Genomic DNA, 20,143 nt, shown 5'->3' with positions numbered 1-20,143 from the left:
AGGAAAGTTATGACCAAACTAGATAGCATATTCAAAAGCAGAGACATTACTTTGCCAAAAAAGGTCCGTCTAGTCAAGGCTATGGTTTTTCCTGTGGTCATGTATGGATGTGAGAGTTGGACAGTGAAGAAAGCTGAGAGCCGAACAATTGATGCTTTTGAACTGTGGTGTTGGAGAAGACTCTTGAGAGTCCTTTGGACTGCAAGGAGATCCAACCAGTCCATTCTGAAGGAGATCATCCCTGGGATTTCTTTGGAGGGAATGATGCTGAAGCTGAAACTCCAGTACTTTGGCCACCTCATGTGAAGAGTTGACTCACTGGAAAAGACTCTGATGCTGGGAGGGATTGGGGGCAGGAAGAGAAGAGGACCACAGAGGATGAGATGGCTGGATGGCATCACTGACTGGATGGACATGAGTCTGAGTGAACTCCGGGAGTTGGTGATAGACAGGGAGGCCTGGTGTGCTGCAATTCATGGGGTCGAAAAGAGTCAGACACAACTGAATGACTGAACTTAACTGAACTGATGCTAAAGCCTGTTATAAGAATTAAATAAATGAATACATACAAAGTACCGTATGACTAATTAAGTTTATAAATGAAAGTGAAACATGAGTGAAAGTGTTAGTCGCTCATTCGTGTCTGATTCTTTGCAACCCCTTGAACTGTAACCTGCCCGGCCCCTCTGTCCATGGAGTTCTCCAGGCTCTCACTCAGTAAATACTTGTTATCAATGTCAATTTGCTTCATCTTGTAATTATGTAGATACAATCTTTCCCATCATATTTTTATTTCAGATCATTCCATAGATTGTCATTATCTTCTGAAACTCCCACTTTGTCAAGTGGTGGAATAGCTTATTTCCTACAACCTAAAAAGAAGTGTACACATTTGGAAAAAGAAATATATATATTTGTTGTGAGGTTTAGTTGGTCAGTCATGTCTGACTGTTTGTGACGTCATGAACTACAGCCTACTAGGCTCCTCTGTCCAAGGGATTTCCCAGATAAGAATACTGGAGTGGGTTGTCATTCCCTTCTCCAGAGGATCTTCCCCTTAGCAGGGATCGAACCCATGCTTCCTGCACTGACATTGGCAGGTGGAGTCCTTACACAGACATCAAAGGGGCTCCAGGTAAGAGGGAGTTTGATCCCATTTTTAATATTTGTTCATCAACACCTCTCAGTCTATTCTCCTGTTTTCCATTTTGCCTCATATGTGTGCAACTGCCACAGGGAAACTCAAAACTCACAAACCCAGGTCCATACAAGGTCCCTCCACAGCCCTACAAAAGCCCAAACTTCTGCTTCTCTCCATCCATCCTGGCCCCACTTGTGCCCATCTTACTCCACCTGGAATTTCCTTATGTCAGTGATAATCTTTCTCAAAAAAATCTAGATGTGGGGACTGTCTGGAAGCTCAAGATAATTCTTAGTAATTAATTCTATCTCATTTCCAGAGATTGACAGCATACTGGTAAAGAGAGAATGTACTGAAAAGCTAAGAAATAGTGACACCTAGGGACCTGAGCCTAATTTAACCCTCTTTGCTGCTGCTGTTGCTGCTAAGTCGCTTCAGTCGTGTCCGACTCTGTGTGACCCCATAGACGGCAGCCCACCAGGCTCCCCCATCCCTGGGATTCTCCAGGCAAGAACACTGGAGTCGGTTGCCATTTCCTTCTCCAATGCATGAAACTGAAAAGTGAAAGTGAAGTCGCTCAGTTGTGTCCAACTCTTCGGAACCCCCTGGACTGCAGCCTACCAGGCTCCTCCATCCATGGGATTTTCAAGGCAAGAGTACTGGAGTGGGTTGCCATTGCCTTCTCCATTAACCCTCTTTAATGTCCCTTAAACACATTGGTGTCTCAGTAACAGCTGCTCACAAACCGAACACCTCAAAGAAAGGAGAAGGTGGAGGCCTCAAGTCAAACACAGCTTTCAACAGTATCTCTGACCCTGATTCCCTGGAGGAAACAGCTGCTCAGCTGAGCCCCCAGGGGAGGGGTATGTGTAGGAACGTACAGGGAGGCTATTCCCACCTCCTTCCAGGGCTCCCCATCATTTCCTCCTCCCCCAGCTTGTCCTGCACTGAGAGGAGCAGCTGCTCTGACCCTGATTCCCTGGAGGAAGCAGCTGCTCAGCTGAGCCCACAGGGGAGGGGTGTGTTTAGGAACGTAATGTACAGTTCCCGTTGAAGGTTCTGTGCACCAAAGTCGCGTGCAGGGTCCCCAGTCTCCACACTGGGCACATTTTTCTCAGCAATAAAATTAGTCTCCAAGGACCACAGAGAAGGTTGATCCTGATTAGCACAAAGTCCTCAGGTAGAATGGGGGAAGGGCCACACCTGGGAGAGGAAATGAACCAGGAAGAGCAAGGAATCACCAGGCTGAGGGCCAGCCTCAAAGTCATGTCTCCCTGATTGGATGAAAGTGATAAACACCTAACATTTTGCCAGAATCAAAAGTAAATTATTTATGAGTGACAAAAATCATTCCAGAGTCTAAAATCATCTTTAATATTTTTAGGGAAATTATGTCCATTAATTTACATTTACATTAAGTGTATACGCTACAGCCTCACTTTTATTAAAACACTGAGGCATATATTATCAAGGGCAAAAATACTCAGTTTGAGAGAAGGTAATCAACATAGGTGGAATAAAATAGACATTGAGACAGAGCCAAAGGATCTGTAGCTATGAGGGAAATTACTTTTGTATGCTTATCATATTAAGTGATAAGATGCAGAATAGTTTCATGAAGCCACAAACTTTTAGAAATGACCAAGAAGAATTAGATACCTACATTAACAAGAGACTTGACTGATCTTCTTCCAGTGCTTGGTTGCTTTGGGTCCAGTCAGTGGTAGATACTCTGCAAAATGTTAACATCACACCAGGTTATAATTGCATCATGCCCACATCCTTAGGTTTAGCTGCACCCTAAGGATATTTCAGTCATTGTTCAGGTTACATATACTTAAAACTATATAAAATTTTACATGGAACTATATATAGGTAAAAAAAAACCTACCTGAATAAGGCACGTTCATTTTTTTCCTTCATAACTACTCTTCCATATTTGTATTCACGCTAAGTTCCCCTCTTCCCCAGTTCCTCCTGGGGCTGCTGTGCTGACTCCGTCCCCTCCCTCTGGTCTGCAGTCGTGGAAAGAGGCATCTCCATCTCCTGCAAGGCCATCCCATCTCATCCATAGAAATGAACACACCTGTCCTCCCTCCTTCCAGAACAAACCACACACTCTCCTCACCCACTGACATAGGGGTCCCCCAGGCTTCTGGGGTCCCATCCTGGCTCAGTGGCCATGGATCTGGGACGGATTTCACACTCACACTCACCACTGTGGAGACTGGGGACCCTGAATGTGACTTCTGTGCACAGAGCCTTCAATGGGAACTGTACATTACGTTCCTAAACACACCCCTCCCCTGTGGGCTCAGCTGAGCAGCTGCTTCCTCCAGGGAATCAGGGTCAGAGCAGCTGCTCCTCTCAGTGCAGGACAAGCTTGGGGAGGAGGAAATGATGGGGAGCCCTGGAAGGACTCCCAGGGAATAGCCTCAGGTCCGGAGCCCAGGAGTCTCTGTCATGAGCTCCCTGGGGTCTGCACCGCTGGTTGAGATGCTCACAGACAGCTCCATGCTGACTCTCCCTTGGTTCTCAGCATCACTGATCCTAGAGGACCGGCCATCTGCCCTCTAGCCCCAGGAGCACAGGCCTGGCCCACTGTGACTTCACCACTAGACTCAAAGACATTTGTTCATAGACAGGGTCAGGGCCCCAGGGAGGGACTGGTCTGTGGTTCTGAGAAAACTCTTTCCCTCAGTCTCTCTGGTGGAAATTCCAAGTCTGGAGAATCTTAATCATCCTGGTGTATATTCTCTTAAAATCTGGAAATTATCCTCATATTAGAAACAAATACCATGATGAAATTTAAACTTCATGTGGGTATCATGTAGCCACAGCTTCTAAGTTTGTTAACTTAAATCTGCTTCTGAACTTCCTGGCTTTGAATCGTGCTCCTGCCTTCTGTGTGCTCCACCCATCTCAGCTCCTGCTTCTGTCCTAGACTACCATGACCTCAGGTTTCCTTGAAGGTAGACATCTTCTCCCCTAACTCTCAGAATGCCCATGTCCTTGGCTGGAGTAGTTAGTGATTTCCAAAGTGTAAGAGTGAGGCATCTGTAGAATGTGACATGGTTTATATTTTTATCCAGATAGTGATATATGTCAACCTTAATGTGTTGTGTACTTAATATATCTGCCCGTTCTTCCTGTATGTTTTTTAATATCACAATTAAATTGAAAAAGAACAAATCCAGAGTTTAAAGCAAATATTTTGAAAAGAACAAAAATCAGCACATATTCAGGGAAGCTCAGCATTCTTAAGTAGAAGTGTAATATGATGTACAGATGTGAGATTTGGATTGTAAAGAAGGCTTAGCGCCAAAGAACTGATGCTTTTGAACTGTGGTTCTGGAGAAGACTCTTGAGAGTCCCTTGGACAGCAAGAAGATGTAACCAGATCAATGCTAAAGGAAATGAACCCTGACTATTCATTGGAAGGACTGATGCTGAAGCTACAATACGTTGGCCACCTGACTGGAAGAGCTGACTCATTGGAAAAGATCTTGATGCTGGGAAAGACTGAGGGCAAGAGGAAAAGGTGGCGACAGATGGTTGGATGGTATCATTGGCTCAATGACATGAGTTTGAGCAAACTCTGGGAGATAGTGAAGGACAGGGAAGCCCAGCTTGCTGCAGTTCATATGGGTGCAAAGAGTCAGACACCATTCAGCAACTGAACTACAACAACATGAATTCAAAAGTTGTAAGAAACTAAAGAGGGAGGGTAAATGCAAAGACACATTTAACTGTGCCATTTACTCTTAAAAATTGTGAATTGCATCCATATTGAGATTGAAGGTCTTTCTTCCACACAGAGACACTTTTTCTCCCTTTGTTCTCACGAGTCTCCGCTCCCCCTGGCTCTATCCATGCTACTGCCCCCACCGGGTGATTTGCATGTGGTTCCCTAGGGAGGACCTTCCCTTGCAAGTCTGAGATAAAACCTCAGCTCTGATCTTGCTCTGACTTTCAGGACTCCTCAGTTCAAAGTTCTGAACATGAGGTTCCCTGCTCAGCTCCTGGGGCTCCTCCTGCTCTGGGTCCCAGGTAAGGATGGAGGGGCATGAAAAGGAAGATGGGGGGTGAGCTCTGGGGGCAGCACTGCTCTCCATGTGTCTTTGCCCCCAAGTTAGATGCACACCTCACCCTCTGTTAAGGGCATGTGATATTCAGCAATATGAGAATGAGAATAAATACAGAGGAAACAAGTAAGTGTGCTCTGGCAAACACTGTGAGACACAAAGTGTGGGCAAGTGTGCATGATTCCTAGAAATCTCCTTTTACATTGTGAATCTTAGATTATTTTGAAACTAGAAATTTGGGATATTAATCACAATTAAATAATAATTTAGCCTGAAGTAAACTGGGAAATTCTGAAAATAACTTCTCAATTTTGTCTGAAATCTTGTACTTTTCTCTAATTCTTTTAGGATCCAATGGGGCTATTGTTCTGACAGACTCCACACTCCCTGTCTGTCATCCCCGGAGAGACGGCCTCCATCTCCTGCAGAGCCAGTCAGAGCGTTCAAAATAGATATGGAGACAATCTTTTGCACTGGTATGTGCAGAAGCCCAGCCAGTCTCCACAGCTCCTGATCTATGGAGCTTCTAACCAGGCCTCTGGAGTCTCAGACAGGTTGACCGGCAGTGGGTCAGGGACAGATTTCACCCTCAAAATCAGCAGGGTGGAGGCTGAGGATGCCGGAGTTTATTACTGCCAGCAAAGTAAAGAAACTTCTCCCACAGTGATTCAGCCCCGAATATAAGCCCCCCTCTCCTGGTGGCCCAGCTGCTCACATGTGTTGACTGTGTGGTGAGCAGGCGGGCAGAGTCTCTGAGTCTATGGAGGAGGAAGATGCTGGAGAACCAGGGGAACAGAATGTGTCTGAGGGCTCAGGAAGGTCATGAAGTGTCTTTGTTCAACTTCAGACAACACAGGTTAAGGCCATGTGGGTTCTTGAGTGACAGCACGAGCAGGACAATGGGGGGGTCTAAGTGCCCTCTGAGCAACAGACCTGAGGAGGGAGAGGTGAGAGGCATCATACTTTCCCCCTTGTGTAGAGTGATGTGTAGAATCAATACAGTTAGTATATCAGGGAGACAATGAGGCAGATTTGTAGCATACTAGGTGGTGGGATTTTTAGGGAGATAAAATGTCATAATATTAAAAAATAGTTTTTTCCACTTTCTGCACTTTCTGAATCTCCTTTTTCCTACATATCTTCCTATTTCTTCTTCATGTGTCAGATCACAGTCTCTACAAAGAGTCCCCAGACAGAATTAGTGCGGAAAATGTAGTGAAAATTTCGAGTTATGAATGTTCAAATTTTTTTGAAATGATAGCAAGCACAATATCCTAATGCTAACATTAATTGTCTCAATTAACTTCCAGAGAAAAAAAAATATGACTATTAGAATTCCTTAACCTGGGTTAAAAAAAATTTTTTTTAATAACATAAACTGGAAGGGGTAGGGTATAGAATTTACACCAAAGAACATTGGAAGGATACAGAATAATATGCCAAGTTCTCTTTCTCAAAAGTCAAGAATTTTAAGCTGTGGGGAGACTACAGGAATGGAAACATGAATGAAATCGAGTCAACACAACCGAGCATACTGTTCTTTGGCTTCTATTCAGTGGGATTAAAAATGGTGGTGCTGTTGAGAACTGATAAGAAGAACCCAGAGAGAAAACCCAGTAAGTTCCTTATGGAATCACAAGGAGGAAGGGCCATCTGCCTGGTTTCCTGGGTTGTGTGTGCTGCTGCTAAGTTGCTTCAGTCATGTCCGACTGTGTGTGACCCTGTGGACTGTAGCCTTCCAGGCCCCTCTGTCCGTGGGATTCTCGAGGCAAGAATACTGGAGTGGTTTGCCATGCCCTCCTCCAGGAGATCTTCCCAACCCAGGGATTGAAACCACGTCTCTTATGTCTGCTGCATTGGCAGGCACTAGTTCTTGACCACTAGTGCCACCTGGGAAGCCCCTGCTGTGTCTCGGCCACTGCACAGGTCACAGGAAATGAGTGTGTGGCCAGGGATTGAGATCTTCCATCATCAAGGGCTCAGTGATGTTCCTGGGCAGAGACCCAAGGTCATGTCCCCTAGTCACTGTCACCTTAACTCAGCCGAGCAGTCTCCAGACATCCTTGCTCCTGAAGGTGGTCCAGCAGAGGCCGAGGAGATGGAGACCAACTTCCAGCAGTCAGGCAAGTATTAAAGATGCACACAGCAGCCTTGAGTAAAGAAAAAGAAAATGTCTGAATAAGTAGGAGGTTTCTATTTTCTGACCCAGCACCCCTAGCCTGCCGTCTGACTCAGATTTCAGGACTCTCCTGTCTCATGGAAGTTACCTTATGAGGCCTCAAACCTCAGGTGGATTTATGGTTTCCAGCTGGGTTGGTGCACTTGACCCAAGTCAGAGCTTCTGTCCACTTGAAATTTTGGAAAACAATATAAGAGCAAAGTGTTGGGTAAGCATTGGCTCAACAAGAAAGGAATGTTTTCTACTTTGTTATTTCAAGTCATCTAATTCTTACACCTTCCATTTTCCCCTGATATTATACAAATATGAATTTTCCACTTTACATTTTCTTTATTGGTAACTTTTTCAGTAGCTAGATTTCCAAATTGTCCAACATTCATGGAGATTTTGGAGAAGGAAATGACAACCCACTTCAGTACCCTTGATGGAAAATACCATGGACAGAGGAGCCTGGTAGGCTACAGTCCATGGGGTCGCGAAGAGTTGGACACAACTGAGCAACTTCACTTTCACTTTCATGCATTGGAGAAGGAAATGGCAACCCACTCCAGTGTTCTTGCCTGGAGAATCCCAGGGACAGAGGAGCCTGGTGGGCTGCCGTCTATGGGGTCACACAGTCAGACACGATTGAAGCGACTTAGCAGTAACAGCAACAGCAAGGAGATTTATGTCACATTTTTATCAGGATCACTTTATCAGGAGCTTAGAAACTTGGTAGTAAATTGTCATAAAAACAAAAAATTCAAACAATAAATAAATACTTTGGGTTCACATGAATGTTCATTTCCTAAAAGTGCATCTGATTCCTGTTTCTAGTGATAGTTGTATAGAATGTGAATACTTCAAATAGATCCCATTTTTAGAAATGCTCTAAAATACATCTGAGTTTATCACAGGCATGCTAGTCACATTCTCTGACATGGCATGGATTGCATTAAATAATTTCAAATCCACCTGGACTACATAATACTGTTTAGGTTAAAGGGATAAAACTTATTAGAGGTCATTTCTTTCCAGACAATGGATTTCATAGTAAGTGCAATTAAAGCTAGATTCTTGATTATAATAGAAGTTTTAAGAAACGGTATACACAGGGAATTTGTAACACATGCACAGAACCACTGGACTTCAGGAGGTATTTCTACACATATTCACAGAAGGAACAGTTTTATACCAATTCAGTTGACTTCTTATTACCATCATCAGTGAGGAGCCTGGAGATGCTACACGTTTTTCTCTGAGCAGGAAACTCACTGGACCCTGAATGGTGTATAAGGTCCAAACACAAACTTACCATAGGGAGACTCAGCTTCTCACGGTTGTAGGAGCAGCTGCAGTGCCCAAAGGATGAGCTGACACCAGGATGGGCTCTAGTGGAAATGGCCTTGGAGCCTTGAGAAAGACACCATGAGCACCTCGGTCACAGGCACTGAGTCCTCTTTTTGTAAACAGAGATTAAGGCATCACTAGGACAGCCTCCCACAGCCTCTTCCTTCCTTCTGACTAAGGCAGCTCATGCCCCACAGTCCCTCCAGGGAAGGGCTGCCATGTCCCCCCTGGAGCATCCACTAGGTTCCCTGATGGATTTCCTGTTGCTCAGCAGGCTGATCTCTGAGTGTCGGTTATGTCCAGATGGCTGATGTCTTTGATCAGCTCTCTGTGTCCGCACTGGCCCGGAGGCAGGGGTGCTTGCACCACAGGCTGAACCTACTGCACAGCCCTCTGAAATCTGGCAGATTCAGTGTCACCTGGTCCATGAGCCAGACCAGCCCTCCTACATGTGGACTATGTACTGTCCAGAAGTCACAGAGGCTGTCAGACAATTCCTTTAAGAAAAAGACACACATTCAGAACCCTGGAAAGTGATGCACATCCCAGTCTTGTTTATGACACCCTTGAAAACTCTCTTACCATTGGGGGAAAACTTTCTGTGCAATTTGGTATCAAGTGTTCTTGTCCAGAAATATAATCTGGGCAGTACGTCCAACCAAGGGAGATCATCAACTACACAATGACCAGAAAATCACCAAGCAGCCTGAAAAGATTCCCAACTCACTGCACACGACTTTGTTTTGACACAATTTCTGAACTGGTGCTCCAGTTAGGAGGGTTTAAATTGGAATTATCTTGGCGTGTATCTACTGTCACCTGGTCTTTGTGTCAAAAGCACAACAGGAGGCAGTCAAGTCCATTTTCTAATACACGTTGCATGTTTCGTTCCTAAGTTTCTCTTTATTTGCCTATCACCTTGAATGTTTTGATGCTGAGAGGCTGGAAATTCACTTTATGCGTCCTCTCTCTCTCTCGTGCTCTCTCTAAATCTCTGTTTTCTTTTATTTCTGCAATTCTTTAACATAGACATATTTTCTCACCTGCTTCTCTTTCTCTCTTTTTTCTACATGTTCTAAGTGTCATGAACTCCCAACACTAGAAGTGTAGCGACCAACACTAGTAGTTTAACTTGTGCATGAGTGCTCGGTTGCTTCAGTCATGTCCGACTCTTGTGAGCCTATAGGCTGTAGCCCAGCAGACTCCTCTGTCCGTGGGATTCATCAGGCAAGAATACTGGAGTGGGTTACCATGCCTTCCTCTGCAATCTTCCTGACCCAGGGTTCGATCCTGAATCTCCTGCATTGAAGCTGGTTTCTTTACTGACTGAGCCACCAGGGAAGTCCAGAACTTTAGTTTATACCAAGACAAATGATTTGACTGCATCTTGAAACATTATTGTCTCTTTCAAACAAAGAGGTTTTGTATGTTTAGGTTGATTGTGACCAGCAATTATTTGGTATATTTATATAATAGAATAAACAAATTGTCCTCCTTATAAAATAATAAATTATTTGTGGGGAATTACCTGAAATAATAGATTTTTATATATTCTAATAACTGGTTTTATAATTCACATAGGCTGTAGGGATACCAGAACACAGAGACAACCTGTGGGATCATGTTTCTGATTGTTAGGAATAGGGTATGGAATGTGAGTAACATCTGCACAAGGAAGTTTCCAGCAATTTATCATAGACTACAGTTCTTCCTTAATCTTATACCTTCTTGTCTTCTCCAAAGAGTACAAATGTAATCCTATTTAATATTCAACATATGTACTTATTTTTAATATCTGATTCTTATTCTCTCCTTGGTCTGGTAACTGTTTTAAAGAAGCCAACATGCAAATTTCTGGAAGCACCAAAAGATGGGGTCAGCTAATGCTTCAGAGAGCATTTGAACTTCAGTCCTGGTCTTGGTCAAAGTGACTAGGTAGACACGAACTTCACGGCAGAGAAAAACCACTCTCACTTACTCATGAAGGCAAAGTATTTTCATTTTAAGATAAGGAATGGCCACAAAATACTTTATTCATCCCTGTGTCTTTCCTGTTCAAAACCTTATATTTGAGTTAATGGGAGATGAAAAGAAATGGTTATAGAGAATTCAGTTGATTTTAAATATCAGTTTAAGTGATTTAACTTGATTTTTTCCCCTACAATATCTTGAATATCCCTTCTGTGTTAGGATTTGTAAACTCCTGAAATCATGAGTAGCTTAAAAAAAAGCATTAAATTTGAGAATTCTCAGCTTATAGTTTCCTTTTTTTTCAGGTACACCTGCTTATCTGGATGAAAAATTGGAGAAAATTATGTCCTTTGCAATCTTGGTATACCATACAAATTCTCATTCAAAGACAGCTTCAACTAAAACTTAAGGGACTAGAATCTGTGATTTGTTGCCTAAAATCTTCCAGTGTTCTCCACTCCCCATTTCTCAAGTGAACTACACGTTCTTAGAGGCCAAAGAAAAAAAACACATGTAGACAGTGGAAAAATATTAAACATTCATAGAATCTGTGCTTTTGTAGGAGAATATATTTTGAGTACAAGGGTGAGTTTTGAGTGAAGATCCCAGAGGACATGAAGAGCTTATATGGCAGAGAAAGCTTGGGCGGGCAATGCAGTGAAATTATTGTCTTACTTTGTCCAGTTCGTCTACGGGTGAGTGGGATACAGCGCAGAGTAAAACTATTACAGACAAAGGCTCCATCTCCAGCACACGATTTCCTCTCTCATCCTATTGATCAGTTGTGTAGATCGACAGAATTTTTTACTTATTTTAAGAGAAAGGAAACAAAAATGAGTCAAACATTTAGATACCGATTCTATCATGACCATGAAAAGCAAGGTCTTGATGATGTGAAACAGATGGGCATGGATCAAACCTGTTTCACCTGTGTTTTGAGAAGGCTTATACAGTCATGTTAGGGGAAGCACACTGATTGAAACCGCCCACCCTGGCCAGGCACCATAGTAACCATTTGCATGAGTTGTTTTATGACAGGAGATCCTGATAAGGAATATGGAACTAATAAGCCACCACCAACCGGAAGAGTTCGAAAAGGTCGAAAGGAGACACCCCATGTCCATCCACTTCCCAGAATCCCTCTCGCTAGTATCCATCTTGGCTGAGTGATGTGTGCGCCACCAGGAAAGACTCTGAATTAGAATGATTGGCCAAAGACTACCTGGAAACTAATCCCATTACCATAGAACATGAGACTGTGAGCCACGCGCAAGAGCGGTTCTCCTGGGTTCCCTTACCCTACTGCTTTCCACCAGGTGCCCTTTCCCAATAAAATCTCTTGCTTTGTCAGCACATGTGTCTCCTCAGGCAATTCATTTCCAAGTGTTAGACAAGAGCCCAGTTTTGGGCCCTGGAAGGGGTCCCCCTTCCTGCAACAGTCAGAGGATAAATACATTCACATAGACTTGTCTTTATTTCCTAGAAACTAAAATGCTTTTCCAAAGACTGTGGGTGACAATTTGCTTTCAAGTTTAAAAGGCAATCAGCTCCCTAGACATCACAAAAGCCTTTGGGTGCAGGATCTAGCCCAGCAGATCTGCAGCAGGGAGCGCCCTCTGCTGGGTGGACTGCTCTCAACTCTTCCTCAATGACAATCTCTCACCTGTTCACATGAGGGATCTGGGTTTGGATCCAGAAGGTGAACAGGCCTCTATGTGTCTCTAACCTTGCCCATGGCAGCATGGGCTTGTCTGAGAGGGTGGCCAGTTCCATAGAAAATGCTACACAGAGGGTGTCACAATGTTACAGTCGCCATTCCACAGAAAATGACAGCAGGAACACAAATTCAAACACCGACAGCACAGTCTCCAAGGTCATGCATATCACACACTGGCTTCTGGTTTTGAGGAACTGAAACTAATAGTATCTGACAACAGAGTCAAAAGTGCAATGAACCTGCCTGCCTGAGGCCTTCCTCATCCAGTTGACTACAGTCAAGATTGGAGGCTCACAGAGGCCTGCCCCTCACCTGGAACTCATACAGCTTATACATTCAACCCTGACAAACTCTCCTTGTTGCTGGGTGGTGTGACATGACTAGTGTGGGCTGCTATTTAGTTTTGTTTATAGGCCTCAGCCTGGTTTGCTAACATACGTGAGGCAGAGAGTGTTTTTTAAAATGAGAAATCTTATACTTTCTGTCTAAAGTAGGAGAGGAATGTTTTAAAGACTTTTTTCCTGACAGAGGATCAATTTCTAAGAGATTTTACATTTTCTGTAGATTTTAGGATAGTTGTCTATGAGATAAGATAAGTATTAATAGAGACCTTTAAAAGTTTTCTAGTAAGTTCACAAAAAAGACAAATTCTCTCTGAAATTAACCCATCTTAAAGAATATTTTGTAAAAGGAGTTTCTGAACACTTGATTTGTCATAAAAGAAAATACCACAGAATTCTCACTTTAATTCTTTTCCCCACAATTTATGTTTCCATTCTCAGGACTGAATTTATTTGTTTCTTAAGACTTCTATAAGAAAGTACTAGAGATTGATGGGCTAAAATAACAGAAAGGTATTCTGTCAGGACTGAAGACCTGAGGAATGAAACCAAGTGTTGTCCAGGCCAGGGCAGCTACCCTCTGAGGTGAAGGCTCTCCTCACCTTTCTTCCCTTTCTTGGGCCCCAGGTTTTCCTTAACCATTGGCACCGTAAGTCCAGTCACCGCGTCTGTCCTCACATGGTCTCTTTTCTGAATCTCTGTCTTTGTGTCCTTTCTCCTCCCTTAGAAGGCCGCTTATATTAAAGGCCCACCATAGCACAGTATAACCACACCATGATCACCAAATGATATCAATACTGGCTATTTTCTAAATAATGTCGTGTTCAGAGGTCCTCAAGTCTAAAATGTCAGTACAATTTTTAGGGGAACAGAATTCAGCCAGTAATAGTACACAAAAGCAATTCTTACTTTAATAGCTGCTAAAGGACTCATATAAAACTAGTATTAATATTTCTAATAGCTTCTTCCCTTTGTTTCGTATTGGTTTGCTTTTCTTTCAGATGCTTATCTTTTGACTTCGTTCACTGCATCGTTAATTAGAGGGCTGGAATTTTCAGAACAGCAGCCTGCCTGCCGCCTGCTAGAAACCCCTATTAGTCTTGGTAGCTTCAGAAAGCAGGAAGAAAACCCAGGAGAATTTTTTTTTAAAAAGACAAGATCAAAGAAAACAAAAACTTAAAGAAGTATAAATAAATAAAAGGGTGAGTCACACTTCAGTGAACTATAGAACATATAAAATTCTTTATCTCCCTCTACACCGTGGTTTTTTTTGAGTGAGTGAGATTATTACCATAAAGTTCAGAGTTGAAAGGCAAGCATCATTTTTGCTCAGTTATCAAAATTTTATTCTTGAGTATTTCTCAAAGAATATACAGACCAAATATTATTATGGAATCTTGCAGGATATTGTATTAGTTCATTTCTCTTGATTAGGTTAGTCTGATTTTGGATTTAAATTGCCCAGAGTCTAAGAAAGCAAAGTCTACTTTTATAATTGCCAAGATTTTGTTTTCGGGACAAAAGGAATTTGACATGGTCAGTATTTTTCAGAAACCGTTCAGTTCACCATGACCTGCATCAGGCTGACCCATGAGAACAGTCCTGTAGTTTTCCTATTTAATAAAAGCTGGTGTGACAGACTCACCCCTTGAGCACTGGTGGCCTGGAGCCTGATTCCATAAGAACTGGACTGAAATAAAAGCCCAGAAAGGTGACAGTGATAGACACAGGCCTCCCTGAGACTTTCAAATAAGGAATCCAGTCATTGCTCTTCTCACAAACACCATCTCCTTTTGAAATGCAGGCTCATGACTGTGGCTTCCAACATACAGGCAGTGAGAACCTTAGTTTTTCACACAGAACTGACAAACCAGGAAATCCTGCGGAAACTGGTTCTACCTAATGGGAGTTAACAGAGGAAGAGCTCTCTTTAAGCACCACTGGGAATAAAAGAAAACACGGTCATACATTTTTCATGTTGTCCCATCATCTCAAGTGAACTTTTTCTTCAAGAACTTCTTTGATTATATATATATATACATGTACATACATACATATATACGTATATACATATGTATACATATACATACATATATATATGTGGCTTCCTGGTTGGGAAGATCCCCTGAAGAAGGAAATGGCATCCCACTCCAGTATTCTTGCGTGCGAAATCCCATGGACAGAGGAGCCTGGTGGGTGGGCTACAGTTCTCGATGTCGCAAAGGGTTTGATACATCTCAGCAACTAAAGAAAAATAGCAACATATATACATATAGATATATCCAGAGACAGACAGAGAGAGAGAGACAGAAACAGAGACAAAGACAGACTCAGATAGAATCATGATAGCATATGCACTAGGTTGAAGCTGCTGGGTTTTTGATATTCATTTGACATTTCATTTTACATAAAATTCTTACACATTTTTCCTTATCTTAAACTGAACTATCAACTTTCTGCACAAGCTATATCATTTTTCCCCTGTCAATTTCATTTGACTTAAGTGTCTTTGAAATTTAATTCACTAGGTGCCAGGAAAAGAGCAGTTCTAACACCTGATTTCAATATTCTTTAACAGGTAACCTGAGACCAAAGTTATTGGACAGATCTTGAACCAGCTCAACCTTCATACTCTTGTTTGGAGAAATTTCTGAAGGTCAGTACTAGCTGTTCTGTTATCTAGATCACCTGGGAAGAAAAGCAAGATGCTGGTCCCCTTCCGAATACTGACCCTGGATACACCTGTCTACATGTCAGGGTCTTCAGTGCTTTCTTAGAGCTCCAGGCCTTGTACACTGTGTCCTGCATTTTCTCAGTGAGATTATTCTTCCTACTGTTCCAAGCAGTATAAACTTTAGCTAATGGTATTCATCTAAACACACAAGAGCTTTATTTCACTTTGCTTGAGCTTGATCCCTCCCACCCTCCTCTGGCTCTGTCTACACCGCTGCCCCACCAGGGGATTTGCATGTGGTTCCCCAGGGAGGACCTTCCCTTGCAAGTCTGAGATAAAAGCTCAGCTCTGATCTTGCTCTGACTTATCAGGACTCCTCAGTTCAAACTTCTGAACATGAGATTCCCTGCTCAGCTCCTGGGGCTCCTCCTGCTCTGGGTCCCAGGTAAGGACAGAGGGGGCATGAGAAGAGGATGGGGGCCTCAGTTCTGGGGGCATCTCAGCTCTCCACGTGCGTTCTATCTGTGTGTTCGATGTGTATGGCTTGTCATGCAGACGAACATAGGATGTTTAGATCTGAGAGAGTGAGGAAAGTTCCAGAAGGAAGAAGGACCTGTATTCTGGTCAGGACGGTGACAGAGGAAGTGAGGATGATGTAGGGGATGTTTAGTGGCTTCTGTACACTTCACGGATGTCAGGTTCATTATCATGATTGTACCTTTTTTTGTATGGATGAAAAGTATTGATAATGAGAGGAAAAAGAAGTCGTATTTTAGCTAACATAAATAAGAAATTGGAAATGATAAGTAGAGCTTATAATATTTGCATGTAACTTGATAATTTTCTATCATTTCTTTAGGATCCAGTGGGGATGTTGTGCTGACCCAGACTCCCCTCTCCCTGTCTGTCATCCCTGGAGAGACGGTCTCCATCTCCTGCAAGTCTACTCAGAGTCTGAAATATAGTGATGGAAAAACCTATTTGCGTTGGCTTCAACATAAACCAGGCCAATCACCACAGAGTCTGATCTATCAGGTTTCCAATCGTAACACTGGGGTCCCAGACAGGTTCACTGGCAGTGGGTCAGAGACAGATTTCACACTTACGATCAGCAGTGTGCAGGCTGAGGATGCTGGAGTCTATTACTGTGTTCAAGAGACACAGGTTCCTCCCACAGTGATACAGCCCTGAACACAAACCGCCCTGCCTGGGTGGCGCATCTGCTCGAAGTGCAGCTTCTCTGGGGAACTGACAGCGAATGCTCTGAGTCTGTACAAGAGGTGGCAGTCTCAGGGGAAATGGTTGCAGTGAGGGCTCTGGATCATGAGTGTCTTAGCTATTCTTCAGGCACCACATGTTAAGGTCCCATGAGCTGCACAGCCTGGTCCTGGCAGAAGCAGCAGGGACTATAGGGGTCCTGTGTCCTACAGCAGCCAGTTCTGTGAAAGGAGGGCTGAGTGAAAGGTCAGGGATTTCTTCTCACCCAGGTTCCCATTGTCTCATTGGGGTGATATGGAGGAAAGCTCAAGGAAACGAACATAACAATGGTATTTACTGCCATCTGAGACAAAAAGGATGAAACCATGCATTCTTCTTCAGAATTTGACTTGTATTTAATAGTTGTATATATTTGGAGATTTATTGAACCATTTCCCCTTGGTTTGCATGCATGATAAGTCACTTCAGTTGTATCTGACTCTTTGCAACACCATGGACTGTAGACTGCCATGCTCCTCTGTCCATGGGACTTCCCAGGCAAGAATACTGGAGTAGGTTGCCATTTCCTTCTCCAGGGGATCTTCTTGACCCAGGGATCGAACCCACATCTCTTATATCTCCCCATTGGCAGGAGGGTTCTTTACCACTAATGTGATCAGGAAAGCCCTTTCCCCTTGGTTTATTGATCGGTAATGAAGGAAATGAAAAGATTTTATTTTCTTTAGCAATAAAAATGCTAAAACTTATTATAAGAATTAAATAGATGAATTCATACAAAATAGTTATCATATGACTGGCAAAGTTTGTAAGTGAAAATGAAAAGTGAGTGGCAGTGTGAGTCGCTCAGTCATGGCTTTGCAATCCCATGGACTGTAGCCTGCCTGGGTCCTCTGTCCATGGAATTCTCCAGGTTTTCACTCAGTAAATACTTGTTGCCATTGTCAGTTTGCTTCATCTTGTACTTAGAGAGATATGGTCTTTTGCACAGTATCTTAATTTCGAATCATTCCTTAGATTCTCTTTATCTTTGGTAACTCCAACTTTGTTAAGTGGTGGAGTATCGTATTTTCTATAACCTACCAAGAAGTGTATAAATTTTGGGGAAAAAAGGAAGGGCTACAGCCCACCATTCTTTCCAAGGCAAGAATACTGGAGCAGGTTGCCATTTCCAACTTGAGAGGATCTTCCTGACCAAGGGATTGAACCTGATCTCCTGCATTGGCAATGGCAAGCAGAGTCTTTATATAGACATCAGAGGGGCTCCAGATAGCAAGGAGTCTGACTCCATTGTTAAAATGGGATCAGCGACACCTCTCAGGCTGTTCTCCAACATCCACTTTGCCCTATATCTGTCCAACAGCCACAGGGACACTCAAAACTCACAAACCCAAGTCCACACAAGGTGAATTTACCAAGTCCCTTCGCAACCCTATTAAGAGCCCAAACTTCTGCCTCTTTCAACCCAGCCTGCTCCAGCTAGTGCCCACCTTACTCCACCTGGAATTTGCTTATGTAAGTGATAATCTTTCTCTCAAATTATATAGGTATGTGGGCTGTCTGGAGACTCAAGAAAATTCTTAATAATTAATTCTATCTCATGTACAGGGAGTACAAAGAGAGAATGTACTTGAAAAGTTGAGAAGCAGTGAAGCCTAGGGAAGTGAGCCCTATTTCTCTTTAATGACACTTAAACACTTTTGCCATCTCACTAAGGAATCCTCAAAGCTTAAAACTTTTAAGAAAAAAAAGAGATGTTGGAGGCCTCAAAGCCAGCACAGCTTTCAGTAATATCCTTGTTCAGAGATAAAAATAAGGGTCCGTTAACTGCACTGCATAGTTATATGGATGCTCATTCACCAACAACTCTTGGACTCCAGCCCTTGTTACCCCATTCAATGACACAACTGCCAATAAGTCATACCTAATTCCTTTTTTCAGGGATAGAAATGATTAAGGATATAAACTTGTCATTTGTTATGTATAAAATACCATTGAAAATATATTAATGTTAATTTATTATTTAACACCCAAAGCATTTCCAACATCACTTTGCTGCCCAGGTATGTATCTCTAGTTGGCCTGCAAGACACTTTTATTGATTCTTCATTTTTTGTAAAACTTATGTTTACAAGAAGAAAATAAATCAAAACTTTTTTTGTGTGTTGTATGAAAATAGTTCACTCAAGTGTGTATCTGTTAATTTATTTGTCATCAAAAGAGCACTTTGCCTAAAAGAAAGGACTGACAAGTGTGCAAAATGTTTACAATCCTTTGTGAAATTGTAGTTTATCATTAGTTTGTATCTGTAAGTTATTGTTATAAATATTACCTGTATTTTTTGTTATATACAACTTTATACTTTGAAGCTTGTATCTGTGAATTTGCAATTGAAATTTATTTTGCCAATGTTTTCTGAATGAACTGAATAAAGCTTCTGTTGTAGCAAAAAAAAAAAATAAGGGTCCAAGGCCACCAGAGAAGGTTGGATCCTGATTAGAACAAAGCCTTCAGGTAGAATGGGGGAAGGGCCACACCTGGGAGAGGAGATGAACCAGCAAGAGCAGGGAATCACCAGGCTGAGGACCAGCCTCAAATTCATGTCTCCCTGATTGGATGAAAGTGATCAAAGCTAGTATTTTGCCAGATTCAAAAGTAAATCATTTCTGACTGACATGAATCATTCCAGGGTCTAAAATCATCTTTAACATTTTTAGGGTAAAATGTATGTTAATCTACATAAACATGAAGTGTGTACATTACAGTCTCTCTTTTATTAAAACACGGAGGCATACATTATCAAGAGGGAAAAATACTCAGATTCAGAGAACACAGGTGGAATATAATGGACATCAAGACAGAGCCAGAGGATTCGTAGCTATGAGGGGAAGTACTTATTATATGCTTATCATATATGTGACAGGATGTAGAATATTTTCATGAAACGAGAAACTTTTAAAAATGACCAGGAAGAATTAAGTACCTACATTAACAAGAGATTTGACTGAGCTTCTTCCAGTGCTTTGTTGTTTGGGGTCCAGTCAGCAGTATACACTCTGCAAAATGTTCATATCATGCTGCTGCTGCTGCTAGGTCACTTCAGTCGTGTCCAACTCTGTGCGACGCCATAAACGGTAGCCCACTAGGCTCCCCCGTCCCTGGGATTCTCCAGGCAAGAACACTGGAGTGGGATGCCATTTCCTTCTCCAAAGCATAAACATGAAAAGTGAAAGTGAACTCAGTCGTGTCCGACTCTTCGCGACCCCATGGACTGCAGCCTACCAGGCTCCTCCATCCATGGGATTTTCCAGGCAAGAGTACTGGAGTGGGGTGCCTCCTCTGTTCATATCATACCAGGTTATAATTACATCATGCCCATGTCCTTAGCTTTATCTACATCCTAGGGATATTTTAGCCTTTGGTTAGGTTATAGGTACCTAAAACTAGAGAAAATTTACACACAAAACTACATTGATGTTAAAAAAAAAAAA

General features: G+C 42.6%; 2 gene segments (V, D, J or C); both read left to right on the top strand.

Moving 5' to 3' along the window:
- The first annotated feature begins 5,142 nt into the window (after positions 1-5,142).
- On the top strand, positions 5,143-5,910 carry LOC104984425. The segment is given in 2 exon segments: positions 5,143-5,191; positions 5,575-5,910. Coding segments are annotated over 2 exon segments (385 nt in total).
- A 9,865-nt stretch (positions 5,911-15,775) lies between these two features.
- The window catches only part of LOC104984402, a 123,431-nt gene continuing 119,063 nt past the window's right edge, over positions 15,776-20,143 (top strand).

This window comes from Bison bison, unplaced genomic scaffold (assembly GCF_000754665.1).
Source record: "Bison bison bison isolate TAMUID 2011002044 unplaced genomic scaffold, Bison_UMD1.0 scf7180017864020, whole genome shotgun sequence".
In the NCBI taxonomy this organism is placed as follows: Eukaryota; Metazoa; Chordata; class Mammalia; order Artiodactyla; family Bovidae; genus Bison; species Bison bison.
This window is presented reverse-complemented; position numbering and strand designations above follow the sequence as displayed.